Consider the following 27477-nt stretch of genomic DNA (forward strand, 5'->3'; position numbering starts at 1 on the left):
TCAGCAGGTCTGGCAGTATCTATGGAGAAAGGAAAGTGAGTCAAAGTTTCGTTCCCCGACCCTTCGGCAGACCCGAAACGTTGACTCACTTTTCTTTCTCCATAGATGCTGCCTGACCTTCTGAATATTTTGCAATTTACGATTGTTTCTCTCCTCCGAACTGAGCTGATTTGAGTTGGTACTGTATTATCGTGAATGAGAAACTTCAAATAAAGATACGAGTATGGGTCATTGACCATTTCATCACACAGAAGGTTGGGACCATGTGATAAACCACTGCCTCAGAAGGTTATATAGGCTCAAATCAAATCTGGGTTCGATTCCCGGTCAGGGCAAAACCTTAGGCAAGTTTCCTTACTCTGTTTACCCAGCAATAAGTTGGAACCCGGTTGTTAATCGATTGGTGGCCCACTTTCCCGGGGGTAATAATCCCTTCAGAAAAGATACGCTCACTCAATCCACGACTGTTTGTGGGATACTGCTGGGTGCAATTGGCTGCCAGCAAAATACACAGTCAATCTACTTTACAGTATATTCTGTGAAGCGCTTTGAGACATCTCGAAGCAATGATAAGGCGTTATATCAAATGCAAGGATTATTATTGTTATTTATTATTATAAAAGTGATATAGATATTTGGTAATTTAGGAAAAAATAACTAAATTGATCCTTACATTTGCCGTAGCACTTTTCACGTTGGGAGGATTTACTGCAAAGTGTAGTAACTGTGTATTTTATCGAAGATTGGTGTTCTTTTTATAAAAATAGATCAATAATTGATTTTTTTTTCTTTGGTTCCAGGTTGCCATGGTACCTGGGCCAACCTTTCCTGCTGGTTGCCGGCCAAGGTTGGAGAAACCGTCACCGTTCACTGTCCAAAACTATTCAGACACTTCAGCGACAAAATAGGTCTTTGTACTTTTTAACTGTTTGTTTGGGGAAATGCAATGGCTCTCAATGGACTTGCAGTATTCTCGATGTTTTACATTTTACGTTGCAAATGTTCCCGTCTTTGCTAGTTTGGGGTCAAAACATCAAGGTGGCTGGCAGGTCATAAGCTATGCTGAAACCTGAAATGTTGGACTCCACCTTCAGTTCGATGCTGTGATGGGGGGAACAACAACAACAAATTACACGTGTATAGCGCCTTTCGCCTCGGGAGGACGTCCCAAGGCGCTGGAGAGTCAGGGATTTGGATCCGAGGTGGAATCAGAAGGGGTTGGGGGTTGGCAAGATGTCTGCTCGCAGAACCTTTCCATTGGCTTTGGAGTTTACCGTGACTCAGATATCGGGTGGAACGGGGGAATGTTAAATTATTTTAACAATGCCTTGGGATGTCAGCGCTTTCAGGATGTCCTCCTGACATGAAAGGCGCTACACAAATGTAATGTGTTGTTGTTAAAACATATTTTAACCTCGTTTTTTAACTAAGGAACAAAATGATTTTAGGAAGGCTATCATGTTGACCCTTTTCACTTTATATGAGATTAGCTGTACCCGTTTGCAGCTTCACTTGGAACCAAACGATCCATTATAGAATGTGGATTGACACACAGATAGACACACTTACTTATCCTTGTAAGGTTTGATTTAGGCATCTTTATAATGATAAATATACATGTATAGTTTATAATCACTGGGACGTCCTCCCGATGTGAAAGGCACTTTAAAAATCTAATTTTTTTGTTGTTGCCGTGGCTTAGCTTAGCTATATTTTAGGGCATAACTCATGAACGATGCCCCAAATCAAATATGCCCATGTCACTCCCAGTTGCAAGACCTTTCTGATGAGGTATATAGCATGTCTTTACGTCAATCGGTTATTGACAGCCTTCTTGAAGCGCAGACAGATAGATAGACATTGTTGTTTTATTAGTATAGAAGATTGAAGAAGAAGAAGGAGAAGAAGAAGATGGATATAGAAGAAGGAGCGGGGCGGGCTGAATGAAGGGAAGGTGTCACGCCTCCAGTAGTTAGGGCTGGTTAGGTAAACTAGAAATATTAATCACCTTTGCCTTTGTTACTGCGCCATTCACGTTGGCAGATCATCTAAAAGACTTCATGGGATTTACACTACAGTGTAGTAACTGTCTGTTATGTAAGCCAACTTGGGGCACAAAAATTGTCCCACAATCAACCATGAAGTGTATGCCCACTTCACGTGGAATTTTTAGCATCCACCTGAACCAACAGACGGGATTTGGGTTTAACAACTCATCCAAAGGACTGTACGTCTGACGATGCAGCACTTTTAACCCCCATTTCCCAACCTCAAACATGTGAGTTGCGAACCAAATTTTTTGTCTGTTGTTTAACAGCCCTGTTCAAAAGGTTAAAACAACTGATTTAATACTGTTTGAGTTAGACTGCGAATTTAGTAACACACACACCGTAAATCACCACCGCGCTGTGAATAGTCTGATGTTTTAAAGGGGCAGCATCTCCCTGAGAAAGGGCCTGGTCAACCTTCCCTTTTATTTATAAACCCACCACGCAATGTTTTATAGTAACTGAAACTTCACTCCTTCATTGCGACGTAGCGATGCAGTTTGATGCACTCGCCATGCGATAAATATATCACCCAACATTTTCTTCCCCTTTAATAATATCTTCTTTTTTAAAACAAAAAGAAACTCTTAAAACCTACGTAAAACTACCTGGAGGCTTAGAGGGCTGTTCTGCAAATAAAAAGGCGTCTGGGTCAGAATATCAGCCATTTTGATTTGTCTAAAGATCGGTGCTTTAAATGTTGTGAGGTTTTATGACTCTTCCACTGAAACTTGGCCCTAGTTCTGATGCCATTTATGGATCAGTTCCAAAAACACTGTTTAACAGAACTTTGCTTCACTTACAGAGGTTGTCAAGTGCAAAAGACAATTGCCAAAGCTTTTTCATTGTTTTAGCACTGGACCATTTGTGTTTTTTTTCTTCTCTTACAAGTATTTGCCTGTCCGTTATAATCACTTTATCTTTTTTTTGTTGGGTAAATTGAATGTGTCCAATTATAATGTTTTCAGACATTCGGCGATGTGATAAGTTGCTATATTATTACATTATATTAGATAAAGTTGACGCTTACGATTTAAGTTAAAGTCCTGTGGGAACAGTAGCCATGAAAGTTCTCTCAAAGTTTAAAGCATGTAGCGTTTGACCCACATGGAGTACAAGCAGCTGCATGGATCAGTTGGGCCGATTGAACTATTTCCGTGCTGTACAATCTTCTTACATAGAACGCTGAAAGAGAGAAGGATTTCAAGATGTGTGTGGTAGACATCTAGCAATGCTTCGCTCTTTCAGTCAGTCACCCCTCAGCTCCCCTCACCCCTAGCTCGGGCTTCCTGTCGGCTCTGTGATGTGCTTTGAGATGTCCTCCCGCTGAGAAAGGCACTTTATAAATGTAATATTGTATTAGTGGTGTCCAGTAGCATAGTGGTTAGCGGACTTGCCTCACAAATGAGAGGACCCGAGTTCAATTCCCGGGTGGGGCAAAAACCTTATGCAAGTTTTCTTACTCCACACGCCTCTGTTTACCTAGCAAGAAGCAGAAACCCAGTTGTTAGTCTATTGGGGGATTGCTTTCCAGGGGTAATAGTCCCTCCAATTTTTTTATATATATTTAATTTGGTCACTCAATTCGCAACTGTTTGTGGGACACTGCTGTGCCCAATTGGCTTCCGGGTTTCACCCATAAAATACACAGTCAATTTACTTTAGAGTATATTCTGTGAAGCGCTTTGAGACTGATCGACAACATGATAAGGCGCTATATTAAATGCAAGGATTATTATTGTTGTTGTTGTTGCTGTTACGACCGGTTGTAGGCAACTGACCAATTGTGGAATCCTTCATCTTTCTGTTAAAGGAAATGTCAGCAAGAACTGTACCGCTATGGGCTGGTCGGAATCTTTCCCAGCGTACGATATCGCCTGTGGATATGAAGAAATTATAGTGGTAAGCTGACACGCATTTTTTTGTCGTTGTTTTCAACCTTTCCTTTAAAACCGCAGAATTGGGAGTGCTCCTAAATGTAGCAATTTAAAATATCTCTTTTCTCATTGTGGGTGAATTTTACGATTGATTTCTTAATTAAGAAAAGCAGCAATCCATGACACCGACGAGGGAGAGGGAGAAGGGTGTGGGGGGGGGGATGCGTTTGGAGGAAGAGGGGATTTTCCTGAGTCAGAGCGATGTTTGTGAACGTACTTAATTAAGAAATTAGTTAACAAATACCGCAAAATAGACCTGTATGAGGGTACATCCTTCATGTTGCTCCACTTAGCAGTCGTGCCATTTGGGGTCTGTTTAGATTGTACCACTGTTTAGATGGTATCTCTGAAATGACCCGACCATCTGGAAAAAATTCTGTTTCATGTTGTGGGTTTAAGACCCATGGTACATGAGTTCAAAGTGCCGATGTGGGTCTTTGATCCACAAATGAATGTCTCTCCCTCCAATGCAGTACTGGGAGGGTGTTGTACTGTTGAAAGTGCGGTCTTTTGGATGAGATGTTAAACCGAGGTGCCCGTCTGCCTGTTCAGTTGGGCATTTAGGATCCCTACAACTTGAAAAGAGAAGGGAGTTTCTCCCAGTGATCTGACCAACAATTCCCCCAAATAAATTTGGCCACAACTGCTGTTGGTGGGACATTGCTCAGCGCCTCCACCGCCATATTGCCTGGCTTGCCATTACCTCTCACCTATGGCGTCCAGGGCCCTCATCCACTCCTTTTTCCCTTACCTAACCTTGACTACACCAACATTCTGTCTTGAACCCAACTTGACCGCTCCCCTTAGTTCATGTCCCCTGCCCTATCCACCTCACCCATGAGCAAGCCATTCTGCCCGCCTGTTCTCTGGAACTCCATCCCAGAGTCCCTCTGACTTGCTCCCTCCCTCCTTAAAATGAGTTGGTCAGACTAGATCAGGACATTGAGTTGGAAACAGTGACAATACAAATCAATAGAGAGAAATACAATGTCACTTTCAGAATGTTAATGGCTGTGCATGTTGTAATTAGGGAGATATATACAATGATATACAATGTAGGGATGAACATTTGCCGTGAGTGATGTGGTAAATATCAGAAATAACCCTTGGCTTTGATATTGCGCTTTTCACTTTGCAACATCTCAAGACACTTCACAGAGGATTGTTGTCAAATGTAGTGACTTTGCACTTGTACACATCTGTCAGCCTGGCTCAAGTGGTAGCACTCCCACCTTTGAGTCAGAGGGTTGTGGGTTCAATCCCCACGTCAGGATGTTGAACGCAGTCTATGCTAGGCTTTTAATGTATCATCTAAAGAATAGGACGTCTCTCAACGCAGTGAGAGACGTCCCATCCTTTGGGTGATACATTAAACCTGATTGCATGTTCAGGTGGGAGAGGGTGAGACGAAAGACTCCAGTTGGAGTTCCAGGGAGTAGAGGATAGAATGGCTGAAAGCTCTCCCACTGATAGTGGGTGGGGCGGGGGGGACGACATGAGGCAGGCATTGAGCACACAGAGTGCTCGGGGCGGTAGGGGTACAGGTTGTCACAGAGATAAGTTGGGATGAGGCAGTGGAGGGATTTTAAACCGAGGATGAGGATCTTGCGATCGTTGAAGATGAGAGACTCTTCTGTCATAAATCATTGGGGGAAATAAATCTTTCCCAACTTGGCACATGTCAGCATCAAGTCCGCCTCAGTGGTCAATCAGTGATTGCACCAGTGAATGCAAAACCTCCCTCGAAACAAGCTCCAAGTAAGAGCTCAAGCCCCCAGCTCGAGAAAAGCACCCTCCGCTGTACCACTGTGACATTCTTCATTTCTCTACAGCAACCCATCCTGTGGCCTCTCTGACAAGGGCAGATTTGGCCTCTCTGACAAGGGCAGATTTATTCTGTGAGCGTACATCCACTGGACTGTGCCCGTGCAAATTGATTTCACAATCGACTGCTGCAGACCGTGGGCAGAGGAGATTTCCATCCTATTATAATATGGGCTCTATTCAGAGGTGGTGTTGACCTCTTTTATAACATTGGAAACTTCAATAACAGTTAGTGGTCTGTGTACAGACTAAAATATGCCCTTTCAGATGCCTGTTCTTCCTGATTTGAGAGGAGGGAATGATAGTTAAACCTGACTCGCACTGCTCTGAAACAGACTCAAACATAACAAACTGTGTGATCACTGGGGAAGAGTTGCATTATTGGAAGTGCCATCCCTTGGTTGATAAGCTAAACCATGCTTATGCAGCTGGATGTTAAAGAATCCCATGGCGCTATCCAAAAACAGAAAGGAGTTTCTGCTGGTAACCTATATAATAATAATAATAATCCTTGCATTTGATATAGCGCCTTATCACGTCTTCGAGACGTCTCAAAGCGCTTCACAGAATATACTGTAAAGTGAATTGACTGTATATTTTGTGGGCGAAACCTGGCTTGAACCCACAACTCTCTGACTTAGTGGTGAGACTGCCAACATCTGAGTCAGCCTGTCACATACTTTATAAAGCTGGTTGCGATTTTATGGATCCCAACCATCACCATATAACATACTCCACTGCTGCATCCATCTCTTGCTTACATAGCTTGAAGGTCTATATTAAAAAGCCGCATCTGTATATGGCTCGCTAAATTGTTGCAGACGTACAAAGGCACCCACGCAGTTTATGTAAGAGTTTAGTTTAGATGGTGCAATGCAATTTCTGACATGTCTATAAATAGTAACAAAGATAAGAACAGATTTCTGCAATAAATCCTCTTAGAGTTCAGTCAACATACCTCCAGCAATATGAAACATCTGCCTATTCAGGTGGACAGATCCCCTGACATTATTTGAAAAGAGTGGAGAGTTTCCCCAATGTATTTTGACCGACAATCCTCCAAGTAAATTGTTAACTTATTCCCTTCACAGCTATTTGTTAGGACTTTGCTGTGAGCAAATTTGCTGCTATTTGCCTAAAAAATAGAGTCATACCCGTAAACTTCTTGAGTGCATTTCAGGGAACGAGTTTTAGAGTTAATAGCAGATTGTTCCAGACAAACAAGCCATTTTAGAAAGACAATCAAAGATATAAAATCCTTTGAAGCGTAAATATATAATCATTCCATTGGTTGGAAGCGCCTTGTGACTTTGAAAGGGTGAGGAGCTCAAGGGTCTTCTAAAATGTATTCTAAAAATATTCTAAAATGTAGTGACTATGCATTTTGTAGTCAATTTGCACACAGTAGTATTCCATAAACAGCAATGAAGTCAATGACTCATTTTATTTGGGGGATTGTTGGCAAGGACACTGGGGAAACTCTCTTCTATTTTGTCTTGGGATCCTGCTCCTCCTTTCTTCGCATCGCTCTCTGTCTTGCCTTTTATGAGGTATCAAAGCCAAACCCAAAATTTGGTTTCAAACCCCAAATTTCCATTCCTAGCTATGCCACTGAGGCAGATGAGACCCGGGTTTAACACCTCACTGAAGGACAGCACCTCCGACAATGCAAAGCTCCCCTCAGCACTGCACTGGAGTGCCAACCTGGACCGTAAGCTGTGAGCTCAAAGCCCTAATTTTGGAGCTTGAACTCGTAACTCTTTTACTCGGAGAGTTTTACATGTTACAGTCAAAGACAGTCTCCAAAGCCATCAGCCAGCATTTTTTTTCTTGCTTCGAGATGTCCTGTGCTTGTTAATCAGACGTGTTTCCCTTATTGCTCTGATGGGATGACAAACGGAATGCAAATCTCTTATTTTGAGGACACCAACTGAGTCAGTGCTTCTCCAGCATTGAGCTCCGGGCGTGGGGGTGAAAGGTATCTTTGCAGTGCAGAGAATTCTCCCGCTGTTCCTTCTCACCACATCTCAGTGGGTGGTCCCTGTTCTTGATTCCAATCACATATTAATGTTGCTAGTAATGAAGGATGCAAACAAATGCCATTTAACCTCCGACGAGTTTGAAGTGACTATTTAGCCATTACGATTTAACGCCTCCATATAGCAGCCAGTGATTTGAACTGAAATGGCAGATAGGTTGCCTGGAGACAGCTTCTCCATGGTAATCACGTCCTCAAAATAACTGAAAGTGATTGCATCCCGTTTGTCACCCTATCAGAGCGATCAGGGGATCACATCTGTTTAACGTGCGCATATAAAATAAACAGGACATCTCAAAGCCAAAAAAAAACGCTGTCTAATGGCTTTGGAGGTTGTCTTAGACTGTAACATGTAAAACTCTCTTGATGGCTCGATCAGTGAAGATGCTGTGCAGTGCAAAACTCAGCCCGGCGATTCAAGAAGAGTCCAGGGTGAATGCTTCGTTTGTGCTCCATTAGTTCATCTCAGCCGAGTACTGGTAAGGCTGAGGGCTGTTAGACTCAGATCTCCCAGACCAGGGCTAGCAGGAGGAAATTAGGTCAGATTGCTAGCTCTGATTTATAACCAGTGACCCGTGATGTACTTGTGTCAAGGACTTTGGGTTCACACTCAGCACCCAACCTCCCGCTGCTTTTGACGCTGTGGACCATTTCATCCTTTCGATTGCCATCTCCTCCTCCCACCTCCTCCTCCTCCCTGGGACTGCGACTCTGCCCATTCCAATCCTACTGACTCACAGCCTCTACGTTGTGTCTTCCTGCCCTCAGGGCTCCATCCTCCCTGCTCTCCACTCTTTTTCATCATCTACCTGCTTCCTCTTGATGTCATCATCTGCACATGTGGGGTTAATTTCCGTGTGGATGACCTTCATATCCATATTAGTCCTCATTCCAGGTCCACCAATGTTCTGCCTGCCTACCTGCCTGTCAGACATCAAGGCCTGGACAAGCACCAACTTTCTGCAGCTTCATGTAGACAAGACACAAGCCATCTTCCTCGGCTCCCACCAACGTCTCACTTCCGGCTCTGACCTTTTCAACCTTCCCGGCCTCTGTCTCCCTCATTCAGTGGGGAGGTACCCGTAAACACGATCAACAAGGAAGGTCTTTAGGCGGGATGTGAAAGTGGGGAGGGAGAGATTTGAGATTTGGAGTAAAGGTGGGTTACTAGAAAGGGGAGGGGAATGGCTTGGAATGTAGAAAAACAGGCTAAGGAAGAGGCCGTTGAGTCTACCAAATTAGTTCCACTCCCTCGCCTTGCAACTTTTTTTCTTTTCAAATATATGTGCGTGTTCTTTTCGAATAACTTTTCAGTATACCCTGCTGACCAAAAAAAAATCAAAGCGCTTCACAGAATATACTGTAAAGTGAATTGACCGCATATTCTGTGGGCGAAACGCGGCAGCTAATTGCGCACAGCAGCGTCCCACAAACAGTCGTGGATTGACTAACCAAATTATTATTATTTATTACTGATTGTCAAAGGTATTATTATCCCTAGAAAGCGATCCGCCAATCGACTGATAAAAGGGTTCCTACTTACTGCTAGGTAATCAGAAGCGTGTGGAGGAAGGCGAGTGACTCTAACCAATACCCTAAGGATTCCTGTTACAGACGGGCACTGGGAGATGCAGTAGTGATGTGTCTTGGCAGTTCTTATTGTGGTGTTTACTAGCCCAGGTGCTGATCTACAACTTTGCTTTTTTCTTGTGTCTTTTATGTCAGATTGGAATGTATCCAGCCCTTTGGCATTGCCTGCCTGAGTTCTGCAATGTCAACTCGGCAGATGTCTACCTGGGTGCAATCTAATTCAGAATCTCTGAGACAGGATGAAGGTTTCCGAGGCAGCTGTGTAGCAAATGCAAGCCGCACGTTACGTGAAGTGACAGAGTAAGACAGGGTGTACCTCTGGTGAAATGCTATGAGATGTCTTTGCCTCTGAGGCAGGGGTAACAGTCAGCGGTACTGTCTATTCCATCGTATTCTCTCAGTGTGGAACCGAATGGGTCAGCGCTTTCCAGGAGTGGCTCCTGTCTGTCGGCAGGGAGGTATCCAAACCACAACAGCGAGGGCGGGAGCCAATTGCGCACAACAGTGTCTCCCACAAACAGTCGTGGATCGATTGACCAAATTTATTATAATAATTTTTTTTTGGAAGGAATTATTACCCCCGGAAAAGCGATCGGCCAATCAACTAACAGCCAGGTTCCTACGTACTGCTAGGTAAAGAGAGACGTGTGGAGTAAGGAAACTTGTCCAACGTTTCGCCCTGCCCGGGAATCGAACCCAGTTCTCTCGCTTGCGAGGCGACTGATCTAACCACTGAGCTACAGGACTCCAAATATATTGCACAACAACAACAACTTGCAACAACGACAACAACAACTTGCATTTATATAGCCCCCCTCACACAGGAGAGCGACCCAGAGCACTTTAAAGTGTAATGTGAATTGATATTTCGTGGGCAGTGGAGGAGGATAGAATGGTCGACAGTGTCGAAGGCAGCAGAGAGGTCGAGGAGTACAAGGAGGCATTCTGAGGCTTTTTTAAAAGGAACATCCGGCCTGCACCGTGATATCAGGACATTGCACCAACAAATATACAAAACAGTCATACATTAAAAAAAAATTCCTCAGCCAAATCAGTCAGACAAAAAATATTATTTCATTGGCTAAAGCCATTGATTTGTGGTTCGTTCCTTCTCAATTCTTCATGCCATGTTCTGCGTTCTCCTTTAATGCTTACAAAATGCCCGTTTGCGGGAAGTTGTTGTGCGCAAATCGGCTGCTACTTTCTCCCACAAAATACACAGCGACTGACTGCACTTTACGGTGATACCTGTGAAGCGGTTTGAGGCGTCTCAAAGACTTGGAAGGCACTGTACAAAAACACAAGAATTATTACCAATTGTAATCGGGTGTACCGAAATCTCCAAAAGGTTTTTGGAATCGTTTTCGTGTGTTTTACTGCATGTGCTAGTCTGTCACTCGGGCCGTAATAAATCTACCGCAGACTTTCAGCCAGCCGTAAAAAAATGTTTATGTAGAAAAAGGTTTGAAGAATGTTTAAACAAAATGTGATAATTAACACGGGTTGAATTAACCTGGTGTTCCTTGAACCAGGAGTCCTGTAGTGTACTGATTAGCGCACTCGCCTCATAAGCAAGAGGACCCAGGTTCGATTCCCAGGCAGAGCAAAACCTTGGGCAAGTTTCCTTACTCCACAAACCAGTGTTGACCTAGCAGTAAGTAGGAACCCGGCTGTTAGTCGATTAGTGGATCGCTTTCTGGGGATAATAATCCCTCAGAAAAATAATAATTTGGTCACTTCAATCCACGACTGTTTGTGGGACACTGCTGCGCGCAACTGGCTGCCGTGTTTTGCCCACAAAATATACAGTCAATAGATTTTACAGTGTAATGTGTGAAGCGCTTTGGGACATCTTGACAACGTGATGAGGCGCTATATCAAATGCAAGTATTATTGTCACAACCATCCTTATTTTAACCATCACCAAAAAGCTGGCAACTGCCCAGTGACAGGTTCGGAGTTGCCGTGGGCCATCTTAATTCCTCCTCTAAGTAGGTTTAACTTCACCCTTTCGCACAAACGTTTCACCAGCGATTGCCTGAGACACTGCCGGGAGCTGAATGCCCGGTAACGTGATAATTAGCACTTGTAGTAGTTTTGACACTGAATGTGGCAGTTACACCTCAATGTTTGCATACAATCAGACTTTACACTGCCCTATTCAACAACTTGCATTCATATAGCACCCCTTAACATAGGGTAGTGTCCCAGTGCGCTTGACAGTGGCGGAGCACAATGCCGAGCCGGAGGGAAGACGAGAGGTGACCGTAGGTGTCCATAGGCATAGCCGAAGAGGAAGGTCCTGAAGATGGGGAAGGAAGGGGGCGAGGCTGAGGGATTGAGGGAGGGTGTTCCAGAGTTTTGGGGCACAGTGGCTGAAAGTCCAGCCACCGATGGTTGAACGGAGGGCACGAGGGACAAGCAAGGAGAGCGGTACCAGTCAAGCCAAGGCAACCCAACGGGTATCGGTTTCCGTGCTGTACAATCTTTCTAAATCTGGGTACAATTTTTAAAATCTTTGAAATCGCACTGTACAAGACCACTTCAGTTTCACAACACAGTGTTCAGTGCCGGAAGCCTTCTGTCCTCCGCGATATTCACTCGTAGCCAAAAACGAACAAAGCTGTCATCTGTGAACTCAAACTGTTTATGTTACGCAGAGTAACACAGGCTGGGGCTGGACGCTCATAGAGGAAAAGACACATCTCTGGATTCTAAAGATGGCTAGTGACCTCACTGAGCCTCTTGATCCGTTCCTCCCTTGTAGTGCACTCCAAAGGCTTTTGTAGCGTTGTTCCATATGTGTCAATTAACCCTTAGAGTTTCTCCCAGTTTCCTGGCCGATAATCCCCCATATATAAAAAAATGTTTGATTTCCTTCACTGATATTTGTGGACATTTAACTTCCACCTGAACAGGCAGACGGAGCCTCAGTTTAACGTCTTATGCAGTGCTTTGCAGTGTCAACATTGACTGCATGAGTTCAGAGTCATGATGTGGTGCTTGGACACACAATGACCAACGGCACTCTGAGACAGAATCCTGCGTGAAGGGTGTAATATATGAACGCCAGTTGTGGTTCATCTGACTCAGAGGTGAGAGTGCTGCCAGCTAAACCTGAAAACTAGAAGTGAATGCTGCTGAAGATAGAAATTCGCCCACAGCCCCCGAGGGTGTTTGTGTTGTGCCCTCAAAGCCAGTTTTGACAGGAGCGGAGAGCAGTATTTCTGCCAACAATACGAGAGCAGGAGGCACATGCAACCTTATCTCTTTCATAGTCTACGGCAGCTTTAACATTTTCCCCAGCTGAAGAGAGACCCTGATGTTCCAGTCGATCTTCAGCCTTGCCATAGAAGCTCTCAGCCTGCGTCAGCCGAGGGCTACATCAGACAGTGGTTCCGACACAGATTTAGTGCTTGTGTGGCGTACGCGAAACACGCACAAACACACACCGCTCAGCACAAACGTCACTTTGAGGATGAACACATTCAGCTCAGCAACCGTAACCAAAGGTTTACAACCGGAAAAATGTTGGGAGTCCTGTAGTGTAGTGGTTAGAGCACTCGCCTCGCAAGCGAGAGGACCTGGGTTCAATTCCTGCGCAAGGTGAAACCTTAAGCAAATTTCCTGACTCCACACGCCTCTGTTTGCCTAGCAGTAAGTAGGAACCCGGTTGTTAATCGATTGGTGGATCGCTTTCCGGGGGTAATAATCCCTCAAAAAAATAATTGGGTCACTCAATCCACAACTGTTTGTGGGACGCTGCACAATTGGCTGCCGCGTTTCGCCCACAAAATCCATAATAATCCTTGCATTTGATACAGCGCCTTATCACACTTTACAATATATTCTGTGAACCGCTTTGAGACTTTTCAACAGTTTGATAAGGCGCTGTATCAAATGCAAGGATTATTATTATTATTCTGTTTCAAACGCTAGTCATGGTGTATCCTTAAACCGGTCTGGCTTGGTTGGTGCTATTCGAAAAGTTTTGTCTCCTGAAAAGAAAGGGTTTTCTCCTGGTGTCTGAGCCGACAATTTCTGCAGACAATCAATTGGTAATTCACTTCATGGCTGTTTGTGCGGCATTTGCTGTGCGCAAATTGGCTGTTGCAGTTCCCTATGAAATATATAGTCACTGCACTTCATAGGAAAACTGTGTGAAGCACTTTGTGGTGTTTCGACATGATTATCATGGCAATAATAGCCTTTGCATTGGGTGTAGCGCCTTTCATGTCAGAAGGACGTCTCAAAGCCCTTCACAAAAGTGTGGTGACTGTACGCTTTGTGGGCGATAAGGCGCAAGGATTATCAAATGCAAGGATTATTACTTCTCTTCAGCCAAGGTGGTGTCCGTCATACACTTTTACTCTTCCTGGTGAAAGTATCTGACAATCCAATTGACACTTGTGAAGTACCTTTCATGTCAGGAGGACACTTCAAAGTGCTTAAACATCACAAAGAGAATCCAGGTTGTGGGCAAACTCGATGTGTGAGAATGTTCTGTGGGGGGGGGCTTTACACAGTGTGCTGTAGATAGATCTATGGGGGGATGGAGAGGCTGAGCCCCTATGGTTGTGGACAAACTGTTTAATAATAAAACCAGAACAGATTTTGTGGTAACTTGCAAGCAAGGTTTTACATTGATGCAAAGCTGTGCTCTGCCATAGAGTGATGGAACACAGGTTCATGTCTCCAGTTCCCCGACCACGTGATAAGATTGAAAACGTAAGCCAATGGCTAAAAATAGACACTTATCATGACAACGGGAAACCCTTGGCAGAGACACTTCGGCTGAGGAACCTCAGGGCCCGCTCCTGCTCTTCCTAGTGGCTGCCATCGGAATAATAAACTGCGAGCAAGGTGTCCTACCATTAGCCTCTTTGCCAGGGAAATCTGATGAACGCACGGGTAATAACAATCCTGGCATTTTGGCATAGCATCTTTCATGTCGGGAGGACATCCCAAAGTTGCTTTACAGGGCGTACCAGAAAGAGCAGTGGCCTTGTGTTCTGTGGGCAAATGCAAGGAGAGTAAAAGACCTATTTAGAAATTTACAACACAGAAGAAGACCATTCGGGCCATTATATCCATACCGGCTCTTTTAAGAGCAATCATTTCAGTCCCATTTTACCTGCCCTTTCTCCATGCTCTTGTAGTTGACTCCTGTAGTTCCCTTTTAATATTCAGAATTTCTAGACTTGAAAAGGTGTCAGTGGAGCCCTGTAGGGTAATGGTTAGAGCACTCAGCTCCCAAGCGAGAGGACCCGAGTTCAATTCCCGGGCAGGGCAATACCTTAGACAAGTTTGTTTACTCCACATGCCTCTGTTTACCTAGCAGTAAATAGGAATCCAGTTATTAGTCGATTGGCGGATCTGGGGGTAATAATGCCTTCATATGTAAAAAATGTTGGTCACTCAATCCACGACGGTTTGTGGGACATTGCTGTGTGCGCAAATTGGCTGCTGATATTGCATAAAACTCTTTGCGTGCTCTTTACTGACTGTCCTTTGCAATCGCTCATGATGCAGCTACGTGAAAGACTGACTGTTCGCTCTGTTTTATTAAAGGATACTTTCTTCGTGCTAGCGAAGGCCATTTATACATTTGGACACAGCGTTTCCTTGGTTGCCCTCACCACCGGATCTGCTATTCTTATTCTCTTCAGGTGAGAAATTGTACATTTACCGTTGCCTTCAGTAAGCCCTGAAAATTCCACCTAGTCTCAGCCTATAAGACCGTTCTGTTTAGAAATTTTAAGATTTACATTGATTGTTCTGCACTGAGACAGACCATTTGGCCCAAACAGTCTATGCCACTGTTTATACTCCACGCAAGTCTCTACCCCTCCTTACCCACTCCCAAACACCTCCATTCCCCACTCCTTCATGTGTAAATCTTGCTTCCTCTTAAATGCACTCAACATTATCTGATTGAACCATTTGGACAGAGAGTCCCACATTCTCACTACCCTCTGCGTGAAGTGGTTCCTCCTAAAATCTCTCTCAGATCCTCTAGTCGCTATCTTATACTTGTGTTCCCAGCTGATGAGTGGAATTGCGTGGAATTTTTGGAAAACTCACTGATTCAAATAACTGAAATCAAATCCGAATTTGAAAACAAACATTTTCCTTTCTTCAAAGAACCTGTGGAAAATCAGCTTCCGAATCAAGACCGAATTTAAGAATTTTCTACAATTCCCCACTAATTTAAATTTTAATTTTAAACGATTATTCTCCTTGCGTTTATTATTTACGTCCTTCGGATGAGACATTAAACAGAGGTCCCATCTGCCGGTTTCGGTGGATGCTAAAGATCCCGTGGCACTATTCGAAAAGAGAAGGGAGTTTCTCCCGGTATCCTGGCCAACAATCCCCCAAATAAAATTGGTTTCATTTGGTAACTGTCTACCACGTTTCGCCCACAGAATACATCAGTTAATTCACTTTGCGTTATATCCTGTGAAGTGCTTTGAAACATTTCAACGACGTGATTAGGTCCTATATCAGATTATTACTATAATATAATAAATTTTAGTATCCCCGCATTAAATACACTTGATACCCAAATAGCTTCCGCAGGATGTTCAGCTTTTGGGCTACCAGCTCTGGCAAACAGCCATCACAATGTTTTGGAGAGGAAGGGGGAGAGAGGAGGGAGAAGGGGGAGGTGGGGTAGTGGCTATGAGAGGAACACAATAGGGAATACAATTCCGCCCATGGCATGGTCTTTCCATGTTGATTGTGTTTTGTCCTGTTAGTCATATTAAATGGCCCACGGTTCCCTCAGTTACAAGAGTTATATTTCTGACGTACCGCTTCAATAAAGCGAGTGGGAGTTTCATTGGAGAGATGTCCCTGATAATATTATTTTAATTGAAATGATTAATTTATTTTCCCTGAGGCACAGCTTTCTTATCAGATTTGTCTTATACATTGTTCCCCTTTACTTACGCCTTGATAGACACAGATCCAGGCTTGTTCAAGGTCCGCTGGAAACAGTACACATTGCAGAGTAGCACCTGGCTTACTCTTGGATTCTTTGCTTTACCATCAGTAGTGAATGTCTACGTGGAAATACGGATGCTTGTGAACAAATGGTAGACAGCACTGGCACATTCATCTTGGAGTCCCTCCGCCTCGCCCCCTCCTCTGACTCCTTCAAGGCCCGTCTCAAGACCTTCTTTTTCGATCGTGCTTTAAATCATCTTCCCGCCTCCACCCCCTTGCCCAACATCCCTCTCTGATCCCAACCCGCAGCTCAGGTTCAAACCCCTCACTGTCCAGCACTTTGGGGCATCCTCCTGACGTGAAAGGTGCCATATAAATGCAATTTGTTGTTGTTGTCTGAAATTTTTAAGATCTTAAATATTAAAATAAAATGGTCTTACAGGCTAAGGCTAGGTGGAATTTGGGGCATCTAAATTGCAAGATTTGCAAAAGATGGGCAGCTAGCTAATTTCATACGTGTCTGGTTGTCCAGAACCAAATCATCAGAAACTCTATTAGTTTCTCTCTCAACCACCATTCACAGCTCCTACTTCTGCCAAACCTCGACTGTGGTTAAACGAATCTTCTGAGAGATTAAAAAAAAATTAGGGTCATTCAATCCACAACCATTTGTGGGACACTGCTGTGTGAAATTGGCTGCCATGTTTCACCAACAAAATACACAGTCAATTCACTTTAGGGTGTATTCTGAGAAGTGCTTTGAGATGTTTCAATAATGTGATAAGATGCTATATCAAATGCAAGGATTATTATTATTATTAAGTTACACCTAGCCATTGTAATGGTCTTCCAGGCTGAGACGATGTGAAATTTCAGGCTTCTATTTCCCTGCTGGAGATCAGAGTCCAAGCTGAGGTCAGAAGAATTGGCCTCCAAGACATCTGAGTACATCTGCATGTATTGTGTTGCCTGGGTATTAATACCCATCCTTCAGATGAGACGTTAAACTGAGATCCCGTCTACCTGTTCGGGTGGACATTAAATATTCCTTAGGATATCCTATGGGGTATTTATAAGAGAAAGTCTTAAAATGCTTAATTAATAGCTAATATAAAGTTTCCAATATTGCTATTGATCAGTAGTTTTCTCCTGATCTGACTTCGGTGGCTCTTGTCTGTGTGGCATTTGGGAATGTCCTCTTTGAAACCCAACATCACCAAACAAGGGCTAAAAAGCAGTTGGTAACCTTCTATGCTTAAAACAGCCTGTGGCTTAAAATAAGCAAGATTATGATTCATACAATAAATTTTAAAGCTAGGAGATATTGCCCTCATGGTATAAAATTCCTTACTTTGTTTTTGTTATAATCTAGGCTCGATTATGCTAACTCCCTGCTTGTCAGTCTACCCAACTCCTTCCTCCACAAACTGCAGATTATTCAAACTCTGCAGCTCGTGTCCTCTCCCGCACCGATGTCTGTGAACCTATCACCCCCATTCCCCCTTTGATAAGAGTTCAAAATCCTCATCCTCGCTTTCAAACCCACCATGTCCTTGCTCCTTCCAATCTGCTAACCCCATATCAACCTGTCCGCTCCCTCCACTCAGCGAACTCTGGCCTGTTCCACGTCCCCCCAACCTGTCCACCGAACCATCGACAGTCGGGCTTTCAGCCTTTCACTCTTTGAAACTCCGTCCCACCGTCCCTTCGCCTCTTTCCCTCCCTTGCCTGGTTCAAGGCCCATCTCAAGACCTCCTCTTCGATCATACCTTCAGTCATTCTCCTACCCCTACCCTCCCTGCCTTCTACCCAATCCCCAGCTCGGGTGCAAATCCTTGACTGTCCAGTACCTTGGGACATCCACCCGACATGAAAAGCGCTGTACAAATGTAATTTGTTGTTGTAAAATTCACCTCTTACAAGACTTTAGGTTTATCTTTCAAATGATTTCTCTTTTTCTGAATGCAGAAAACTTCATTGTACTCGGAACTACATCCACCTGAATCTCTTTTTCTCTTTCATTTTGCGGGCAATATCTGTTTTCCTGAAGGATGGTGCCCTGTTTTCAGACGACAGTTCCCTTGAATGTGAGGAAGCATCGATGGTAGGTCAGAGGACTTGTCTTCTTCATGCTTTAGAGCTACAATGTAGTAACATAGACGCGTTAACCTATACTCCAGTGTGAGAGGGAGAAATACCATATACTCGAGTGTGAGAGGGGAGAAATAACATACACTCTGGCAGAGAGAAGCTGGCCTCTCAATGGACACATCTGGTAGAGCTACAGACTGATCACGGAATTGGGGGATTAGCAGTTTTGCTTGTAAATTGAAATATCATTCATGACTAAAGCAATGGAGAGACTTGACATAGTAAATCCGTGAAGCACTTTGAGACTTTGAAAGGTGCTGTGTGTAATACAGGGGATTATTTGCTTTTTCTGAATTAACCACGGGATTACAGGCAATTCTGAAACAAATTGTACTTATTGTAATTGTATATTACATTAGTTACGGGTAGCTGTGTAAATGACACAGGGTTAGCTCATAGCTCACAGTCCACACGTGGGCTATTTGCACAACCCGCATTTTCAGCCTCAAGTTCTGTTCAGCTGAACGTTGGCTGAGTGTTCTTCTGCTTGTTTGATTATAGGTCGGCTGCAAAGCTATACTTGTGTTCTTCCAGTACTCCATCATCGCTAATTTCTATTGGCTGCTGGTGGAAGGGCTGTACCTGCAAACACTCTTGCTGTTCTTTTTCTCAGAAAATAAGTACTTTGCTGTCTACATTCTGATCGGATGGGGTAATGGATTTTTGTACATATAGATATATATATATATAAAAAAATTGTCATCGGATTCGGTTTTATCTGAAATCACTGCTAATTGCTTTCGTAGAGTGACAATCTGGCTCAATTGGTCGAAGCGCTCTAGCCTCTGAGACAGGAGGTTGTGGGTTCAAGCCCCGTGTCAGGTTTTAGAACTCATATGGTCTAAGCTGACTCTCCAATGCAATGCTGGGGGTGTACTGCATTGTTGGAGGTGCTGTGCTTCGGGTGAGACATTAAACTGAACTCCCGTCTGCCTGTTCAGGTGGTTGTTAAAAGATCCCTTGGCATTATTCAAAAAGAGAATGGAGTTTCTCCCAGTATCCTGGCCAACAAACCCCTCGAATAAAATCGTTCATTCGCTTTACGGCTGTTTGTGGGACAGATTGTCTGCCACCTTCACCCACAAAACACACAGTTGCTGCACTTTATACTATATCGTGTAAAGGATTTTGGGACGTCCACCTAATACGAAAGGTGCTTTACCGAATGTAAGCATTATTGTTATAACATTATGGTTTGACTGAAATTAACACAATTTTTTTATTAGGTATGCCAACCCTCTTCACAGTAGTCTGGACCCTCACAAGGGTTTATCTGGAGGACACTGAGTGAGTAATGGGAACTAATGTTAAACAGAGGACGCTGGCATGGTAACTTTATTCTGCTCTAACTCAGCATCACTGATATGATTAGACAAACTAAGGCTCTTCAGTCTTGAAAGGAGACCTAATAGAGGTAGCAAGATTTTAATTGATATTGAGAGAGTGAGTGAGCCCTGGACATACTTTGGGAAGCACCAGACTGCAGAACAGGGCAATTTCACGACAGACAAACTATGTTCAGGATGTATTTTTTTACCCAATGGGTAGTTAACGGTAGGTTACCAGGAAGCGTGGTTGCGGCCAGGACTCATTTAAAAAGAAACGTCTGGATGCTGTGATGGGTGGACAGTCAGATGGATATGGAACCTCCCAGCTCCACCTTCTTGTCCATCTACTCACAGACATCGTAAATCTCTCCCTGTCCACTGGCACCATTTCCACCCATTTAAAAATGGCCGCTTTCTCTCCTATCCTTAAAAAAACCCTCCCTGGACCCAACCCTGCGCTCAAATTACCGTCCCATCTTAAACCTCCCTTTCCTTTTCAAGGTCCTGGAATGAGTTGTTGCTTCCCAGCTTCTCTCCTTCCTCTCCCGGCACTCCTTTCACGAACCCCTCCTGCCATCCATGGCACAGAAACAGTTCTGGTCAAAGTGACAAATGACATTTAAGACCAGGGATCCCACTGCCTCCTCATCCTCCTTAACCTCTCTGCTGCCTATGATACTATTGACCACTCTATCCTCCTCCACCGCCTCTCCTCTCACCTCAACCTTCAACCCCTACCAACCTGTCCACACCCTCCACTCAGTCGGCTCTTGCCTGCTTCACGTCCCCCACCTCACCCGCCTCATCATTGGCATGCGGGCCTTCAGCCACTCTGCCGCCACCCTCTGGAACTCCATCCCACAGTCCTTCCGCCTCGCCCCCTCCCTTGCCTCCTTCAAGATCCGTCTCAAAACCTTCCTCTTCGACCGTGCCTTCGATCACCCTCCTTCCCCCTCCTCTGGCCTCCACCCTCCCTGATCCCGACCCCCAGCTCGGGTACAAAACACTGATTGTCCAGCGCCTTGGGACATCCTCCCACCATGAAAAGTGCTATACAATTGTAATTTTTTTGTTGTTGTATTCTGGAAGGATGAGTTCAGTCGAAGGGTCTTCTTTATTTAATAATCCTTGCATTTGATATAGTGCCTCATTACATCTTCGAGATGTCTCGAAGCCCTCGACAGAATATACTTTGTACTTCTCTTGTGACATTGTGAAGCTCATAAGAAATCAAAACCACACTGAAGGGGCCCATATTGAATGCAAAGATTATTATTGTTATTTTATTGTTAATATCTCTGACCTCTAAAGGTCAATGAAGGCATCTTGTTTTGGTTGCAGTGTTTGGACTGTAATTTACTCCTGTATATCTTCACATTGTTATTCAGCTGCTGGGACACCAACCGTCACATAATTCCATGGTGGACTATCAGTGGGCCAATTCTATTGTCTATTATAGTAAGTAATGAATTCAAAACTTTAACTTTACCGGGTTCGGATCTATGGCGTATGAGAATTTGACTGCGGTAGGAAATAAATTTATAGATAGACTTCTTGCCTCAAACCCTCCTCCTCGCCACCTCTATCTATCTTTAATTCCCACCTGAAGCCCTACCTCCAAGACAACAACAAAAACAACAAATTACACTTGCATAGCACCCTTCACATTGGCAAGACATCCCAGGGTGCTGGACAGTCAGGGGTTTTTGGACCCAAGCTGGGCGTTGGGGTCAGGAGGGGTGAAGGGTAAGGGGGGTGGGGGTGGGAGAGTGGCTGAAGGCACGATCAAAGAGCAAGGTCTTTAGATGGGACTTGAAGGAGGCAAGAGAGGGGATGAGGCGGAGGGATTGCAGGATAGAGTTCCAGAGGATGGGGGCAGAGGTGCTGAATGCCCGGCTGCCATGGTGAGGCGGGAAGTGCGGGGGGACCTGAAGCAAGCCGGTGTCCACACCACTGATTATCTGACGCCAGGCGGTGGCCATAGTGCTCAAGGGCGCTGCTGATGACGGAATAGCCAATCTTGCTTGTCAGCAAGTCTTGGAAAGCCAACTAGTCACTGGGGTCAGAGATACTTCCTGCTCAAACCCTGTAGCCGAAAACTTAATGGGTAGGGGGGACCTTGCTGGACAAACAGTGTGATTGTTTTTTCCATAGCAAGCCATGTGGTTTTAGCTGGTTAAACTCCAGCAGAACCCCAACGCACACTTTGGGGGTTCCCAAGCCTTGCTAACTCAAGCATACAGCAGCACGAATCGAATAATATTTCTTAAAATAATGATCAAAGCATTTGGTGTCATGCCTTATCATGTCGCCTACGCCTCATACTCTCCGGAAATAGGTAAGCACAGTGTGTACCTCCAGGGTCCAAGTGCGCATTGCATTCCAGACGCAGGGAAATTTCCATCTCTAGAGTAGCATACATATGTGGAACTCTCAGTTTGGTTTGGATATTTTTAAGCATGGTGATGGGTTTCCATGTGTGTCAGATACCCGGCTGACCACCCCAGCCTCCCCCAAAAAATGTCAGAGACACTTTTGCTGGTGACTGGTAGCAGAGACTTAGGTCCAGGGATTTTTAGGCACCTTTGTTGACACAATCTGCCTCCACTGGGAGCTGTCCATTCAGTAATGCCGTGATCTCGGATCAATAAAATGGGCACAATGTGGTCTCCAAATACCTGCATCATCCCTTATAAATAACAAAATATTCAGCAAATTTCACATATGTTGTATCAGTCAGGACCACAACATTTAATATGACTCGTTCGGAAGTCCTGAGTTACAGGCAAACCTTGTAAGTCATATAAAATCTGATTTCATCAATAATCGACACTGTGGATGCATAATTCAATGCAACCGGTAAGTGCGCACGTCATCAAGACCGCATTTCCCGTGATTCAATGCTTCTTGATCCGTTGCCACATGAGCACTTGCGTTACGAGTTAGGAGATGATTTATATGACTAGTGAAAATAAATCTTGAGTGGCTTTGATAGAAAACTGAATGGGACTCCGGTGATTGTAAGACTTAGCCAATTATACAATTTATAATGACGACTTATAAGTCTTATGCGAGTTTTACTGTAAAACACAGGCAGGTGTGGTTCTTTACCATAGCTCCTTAATGAGCTTGTACTGGGAACTAGTGACTATGTAGTACAATCAGGTACATACAGCAGCACAAATCATATAGTACTTTATTATTATTAACGATAATAATAATAACATTTGATATGGAGTCCTGTCGAGTATTGGTTAGAGCCTTTGCCTCGCAAGCAAGATGATTCCCGGCAGGTCAAAACCTTAGACAAGTTTCCTTACTCCCAACGCCTCTATTTACCTAGCAGTAAGTAGGAACCCAGTTGGGGATCACATTCCGGGAGCAATAATCTTTTAAAAAAATAAAATGAATAAATAAGAATGATTTGGTCACTGAATTCACGACTGTTTGTGCAACACTTCTGGCAATGGTCGGCTGCCACATTTAGCCCACAAAACATTCACTTGGCGGTATAATTTGTGAAGCGCTTTAAGACGTCTCAACCATGTGACAAGGCACTATATCAAATGCAAGGATTATTATTGGTATTATTGGTATTATTATTATTATTATTATATAGTGCCTTATCATGTTGCCAAAACATCTCAAAGCCCTGAAGGGGGAGTGCTTTAAAACTGACAGATTCTGTCTCCCTGTTCAAGTGGATGTTAAATATCCCATAGTACTATTCAAAAAGAGAAGGGAGTGCCATCCATTTCATGGCTGTTTGTTGGACTTTGTTGTGCCCAAATAAGATGCTGGATTTGCTTACAAATACAATGTCACTACACTTGACACTAATTGTTATAAAATGCTTTGAGGCATTTCAACACAATAAGACACAATAAAAATGCATTTTGCATCATGAAAGCTAATTCTTTGTGTGTGCAAATCACTTTGTAGTCCTACTTCAACTAAAGCAACTCAGCCGCTCCTTTCATTCAGCGAATCGTGGGGTCCCTACGACTTGCTCCCTCCCTCGTTTGAAGCCTGTCTCAAGATGTACATCTTTTGACTGCCCTTTCGGGCACCTGTGCCCTTCCCACCCTCTTCAGCTCTCACCCTCGCCTGGGCTGCCCGACTAGCTGCGCCTAACGCTTTCAACATGGACATTCACTTCATGGCTGTTTGTGCGACATTGCTGTGTGCATAGTGGCTGCCATGTTCGTCTACAAATACACAGTCATTAGACTTCACAGTAAAATCCTGGGAAGTGCTTTGCGATGGTTCAAAAGCATGATAAGGTTGTCAACTGCAAGGATTATTTATTATTGTGCATTGAATAATAGCTTAAAAATCAATTCTGTTAATTCATTTAAGAATAACTAAGATATAACTAGATGTTCAGCATCTGTCATGTGGATATAAAAATAGTAGAGGTGCATCTGAATGTAATGAAACACTGCGTTAAATATCATTTTGTAGATTTAATTGTAGGAATTGATTAAATCATAATGAAAGCGTTTCATTCATTAAATACTCAGTCAAATCACTTTACATTATATCCCGTGAAATGCTTTGAGACGTCTCGACTAAATGATAAGGCACTATTTCAAATGCAAGGATTATTATTGTTGTTGCTGTTATTATTAAGAATGACAATTGAAGTAACTTTGTCTTTTTGTGAGTGAATGTGGCTCATGTGTATATTTTCATTTAATTTACAGCTAAACTTTCTCCTGTTTATTAGTATTATACGAATTCTGGTACAGAAGCTAAGGTCACCAGACATTGGAAGAAATGACCAGTTGCAGTACAAGTAAGAAACCTTTCAATCTTTCACTCTGTTCACCTATAGAAATTGTCACGACACAAACATTACGTGCATCAGTTTAGCTTTGTTGATAGCACTCTCACCTCTGAGTCAGAAGGTGCTGGTTTTAAGCCCAACATTGGGTTTTTGAACACATATAGTCTAGATTGACAGCCCAATTCATTTTTGGAAGTGTCATCCTTGGAATAAGACCTTAAACCCTCGTCCCATCTGCCTATTCAAGTGGACATTAAAATCCTATGGAAACAACTTGAAAAGAGAAGGGAGTTCCCCCTGGTGCTCTGGATAACTATCCCTCAGATAAAATTGTTCATTCACTTCATGGCTGCTTGTGGGACCTTGCCTTGTCCAAAATCCTGGTCCTCACCATCAAAGCCTCCATGGCCTTGCTCCCCCCCCCACCCCCTGTGACGTCCTAACACCCTACCAACCTGCCCACTCCCTCCGCTCAGCAGGCTCTGGCGGGCGGGCCTTCAGCCGCTCTGCCCTCCCACCCTCTGGAACTCCATCCCACAGTCCCTCTGCTTCACCCTCTCCCTTGCTTCCTTCAAGACCCATCTCAAGATCCTCCTCTTCGACCGTGCCTTCGGTCACCTTTCTTCCCGCCCTGCCCTCCACCTGCCCCAATCCTGACACCCCAGCTCGGGTCCGAAACACTGACTGTCCAGCGCCTTGGGACGTCCTCCTGATGTGAAAGGCGCTATACAAATGTAATTTTGTTGTTGTTGTGTCCAAAAGGGCTACTGGGTGCATCTACGGAATACAAAGTCACTACACTTTACAGTTTATATAGTGAAGCGCTTTGAGACATCCTCCTGATGTGAAAGACGCTGTATAAGATACAAGGATTGTTATTATTTACCAGCGCTCCAAAAATCTATCCTGCGTGAAGTGAGCTATATAATTGCAAGTTGTTGTCGTTCTTTTCATTTGACTTGTCCAGGGAACATACACTGTAAATGCTACATCAATGATTCTTGTTTTTTTTTCAAATGAATCACAGGAGACTTACCAAATCTACCTTGCTCCTAATTCCGCTGTTTGGGGTTCACTACATGGTGTTTGCCTTTTTCCCACATAACGTCTCTACAAACTATAAGATCGCATTTGAATTATGTTTGGGATCTTTCCAGGTAAGGTTAGAACTCTCATTGCATGCAGGTTTCGGACGCGGAGACTGACAGCGAGTGGGTATTCCTGTTAAATGGTTGAGGGTTAGTAATTTAACAGGAAATGGAGTTAGTCCTGTAGTCTATTGGTTGGAGCCCCAACCAACCTTGCAAGCGAGAGCATCCAGGTTCGAATCTTGGACGGGGCAAGACCTTAGGCAAGTTTCCTTACTCCACACGCTTCTGTTTACCCAGCGGTAAGTAAGAAACCGGTTGTTAGTCGATTGGCGGATCACTTTCCAGGGATAATAATCACTTCAAAAAAATAAATAAATAAAACTTGTACTAATAATTTGGTCACTCAATCCATGACTGTTTGTGGGGACGCTGCTGTGCGCAATTGGCTGCCGCGTTTCACCCACAAAATATACAGTCAATTCACTTTACAGTATATGCTGTGAAGCGTTTTAAGACGTCTGAACGACGTGATAAGGCTATATCAAATGCAAAGATTATTATTATTAACTTTCCAATTGTTCTCCTCTTGCAGGGCCTGGTTGTTGCAATTTTGTATTGCTTTCTAAATAGCGAGGTAAGTTACTCTGATGGTTTAAGGAGTTATTCGATATTTCATTCACAAATTAAGCTCCTACCCCCACTCTCACCCCCTCCTGATCCCAACCACCAGCTCAGGTGCGGATCCCTGACTGTCCAGTGCCTTGCGACATCCTCCTGACGTGAAAGGCGCTACGCAAATGTAATTTGCCGTCGTTGTTGTTGAATGGCCTACTCTTGTTCCTACGATCCTCTCAAAAAGACGCCATGAGCCGAATAGGCCTTTCTGTGTTTAAAACCCCTAAAGTAGCAATTTTCTCCCCAGTAGTTTGGTTTCAGCCATTGACGTTCCTCATTTCTGAAACGCAGGTGCAAACTGAACTGAAAAGGAAGTGGCGGGGTGTCATCTCGAACCGTAAACTGAACGCTGACGACAATATGCATCGCACGTCAATCACGGGCAATGGCTCCTCAATTCGGAACGCCTGCGCCCAGTCCATCCAGCAGTCCGAAACCTCCGTTGTGTAAAATGTGGCTTCGAAAAACAGCTAATAAAATATTGCATGCATCATGTATGTGGTGGAAGGTTTTGGATAAACTGGTGCAAATATCCGGACGGTCGCTTCTAAAGAACCTTAGAATATTCCTCTTGCGGCGTATGTGCTTCTTAAGCTTCGTAACAATGTGCACGGATGTTTCGAGACGTCTTTAAACAGACTTCTTTTCCTAGGATTTCTTGAAAATCAAAGGGTTATTTCTTATATGTCATATCTTGTACATAACCAGTGACCGCTTTCAGGATTAATTTACTTTGCGCTGTCTGGCACCTTTTTTCCTTCACGTGGAAAAAAAAATTCCATCTCAGTTTGGCATCTCCCACTTACCTGAGCTGCAGAATTTGAAGTGCATTGGATTTATAACATCAAAAGCCCTTCGGGGAAAATGGTTGGGTCGCTCACCCAACCAGTATATCAGTTATTTTAAATGAAAATGTTTTCTTCAACCTCCAGGGAGCCAGAACCTATTGCCTCTGAGTCAGAAGGTCGTGAGTTTGAGCCCCAGATGAAGGCTTCGAACTCACGTAGTCCAGGCTGATGCTCCAATGCAGTGCTGGGGCAGCCTACGTTGTCAGA

At 44.0% G+C, this 27477-nt stretch overlaps 1 protein-coding gene across 1 annotated transcript in view; it reads left to right on the forward strand.

Annotated features, from left to right (window-relative positions):
* Positions 1-26919, forward strand: part of vipr2 (vasoactive intestinal peptide receptor 2) — a 41358-nt gene extending 14439 nt beyond the window's left edge. The window contains exons 3-13 of the mRNA XM_007901188.2: positions 801-908; positions 3862-3950; positions 15009-15106; positions 18357-18492; positions 19041-19191; positions 19766-19826; positions 21256-21325; positions 24574-24665; positions 25684-25813; positions 26340-26381; positions 26714-26919. Of these exons, the coding sequence (XP_007899379.1) occupies positions 801-908; positions 3862-3950; positions 15009-15106; positions 18357-18492; positions 19041-19191; positions 19766-19826; positions 21256-21325; positions 24574-24665; positions 25684-25813; positions 26340-26381; positions 26714-26872 (1136 nt within the window). The 3' untranslated portion in view covers positions 26873-26919. The remainder of the gene's footprint in view (positions 1-800; positions 909-3861; positions 3951-15008; positions 15107-18356; positions 18493-19040; positions 19192-19765; positions 19827-21255; positions 21326-24573; positions 24666-25683; positions 25814-26339; positions 26382-26713) is intronic.
* The last annotated feature ends 558 nt before the right edge of the window (positions 26920-27477 follow it).

Source organism: Callorhinchus milii, unplaced genomic scaffold (assembly GCF_018977255.1).
Source record: "Callorhinchus milii isolate IMCB2004 unplaced genomic scaffold, IMCB_Cmil_1.0 Scaffold2, whole genome shotgun sequence".
NCBI classification, from domain to species: Eukaryota; Metazoa; Chordata; class Chondrichthyes; order Chimaeriformes; family Callorhinchidae; genus Callorhinchus; species Callorhinchus milii.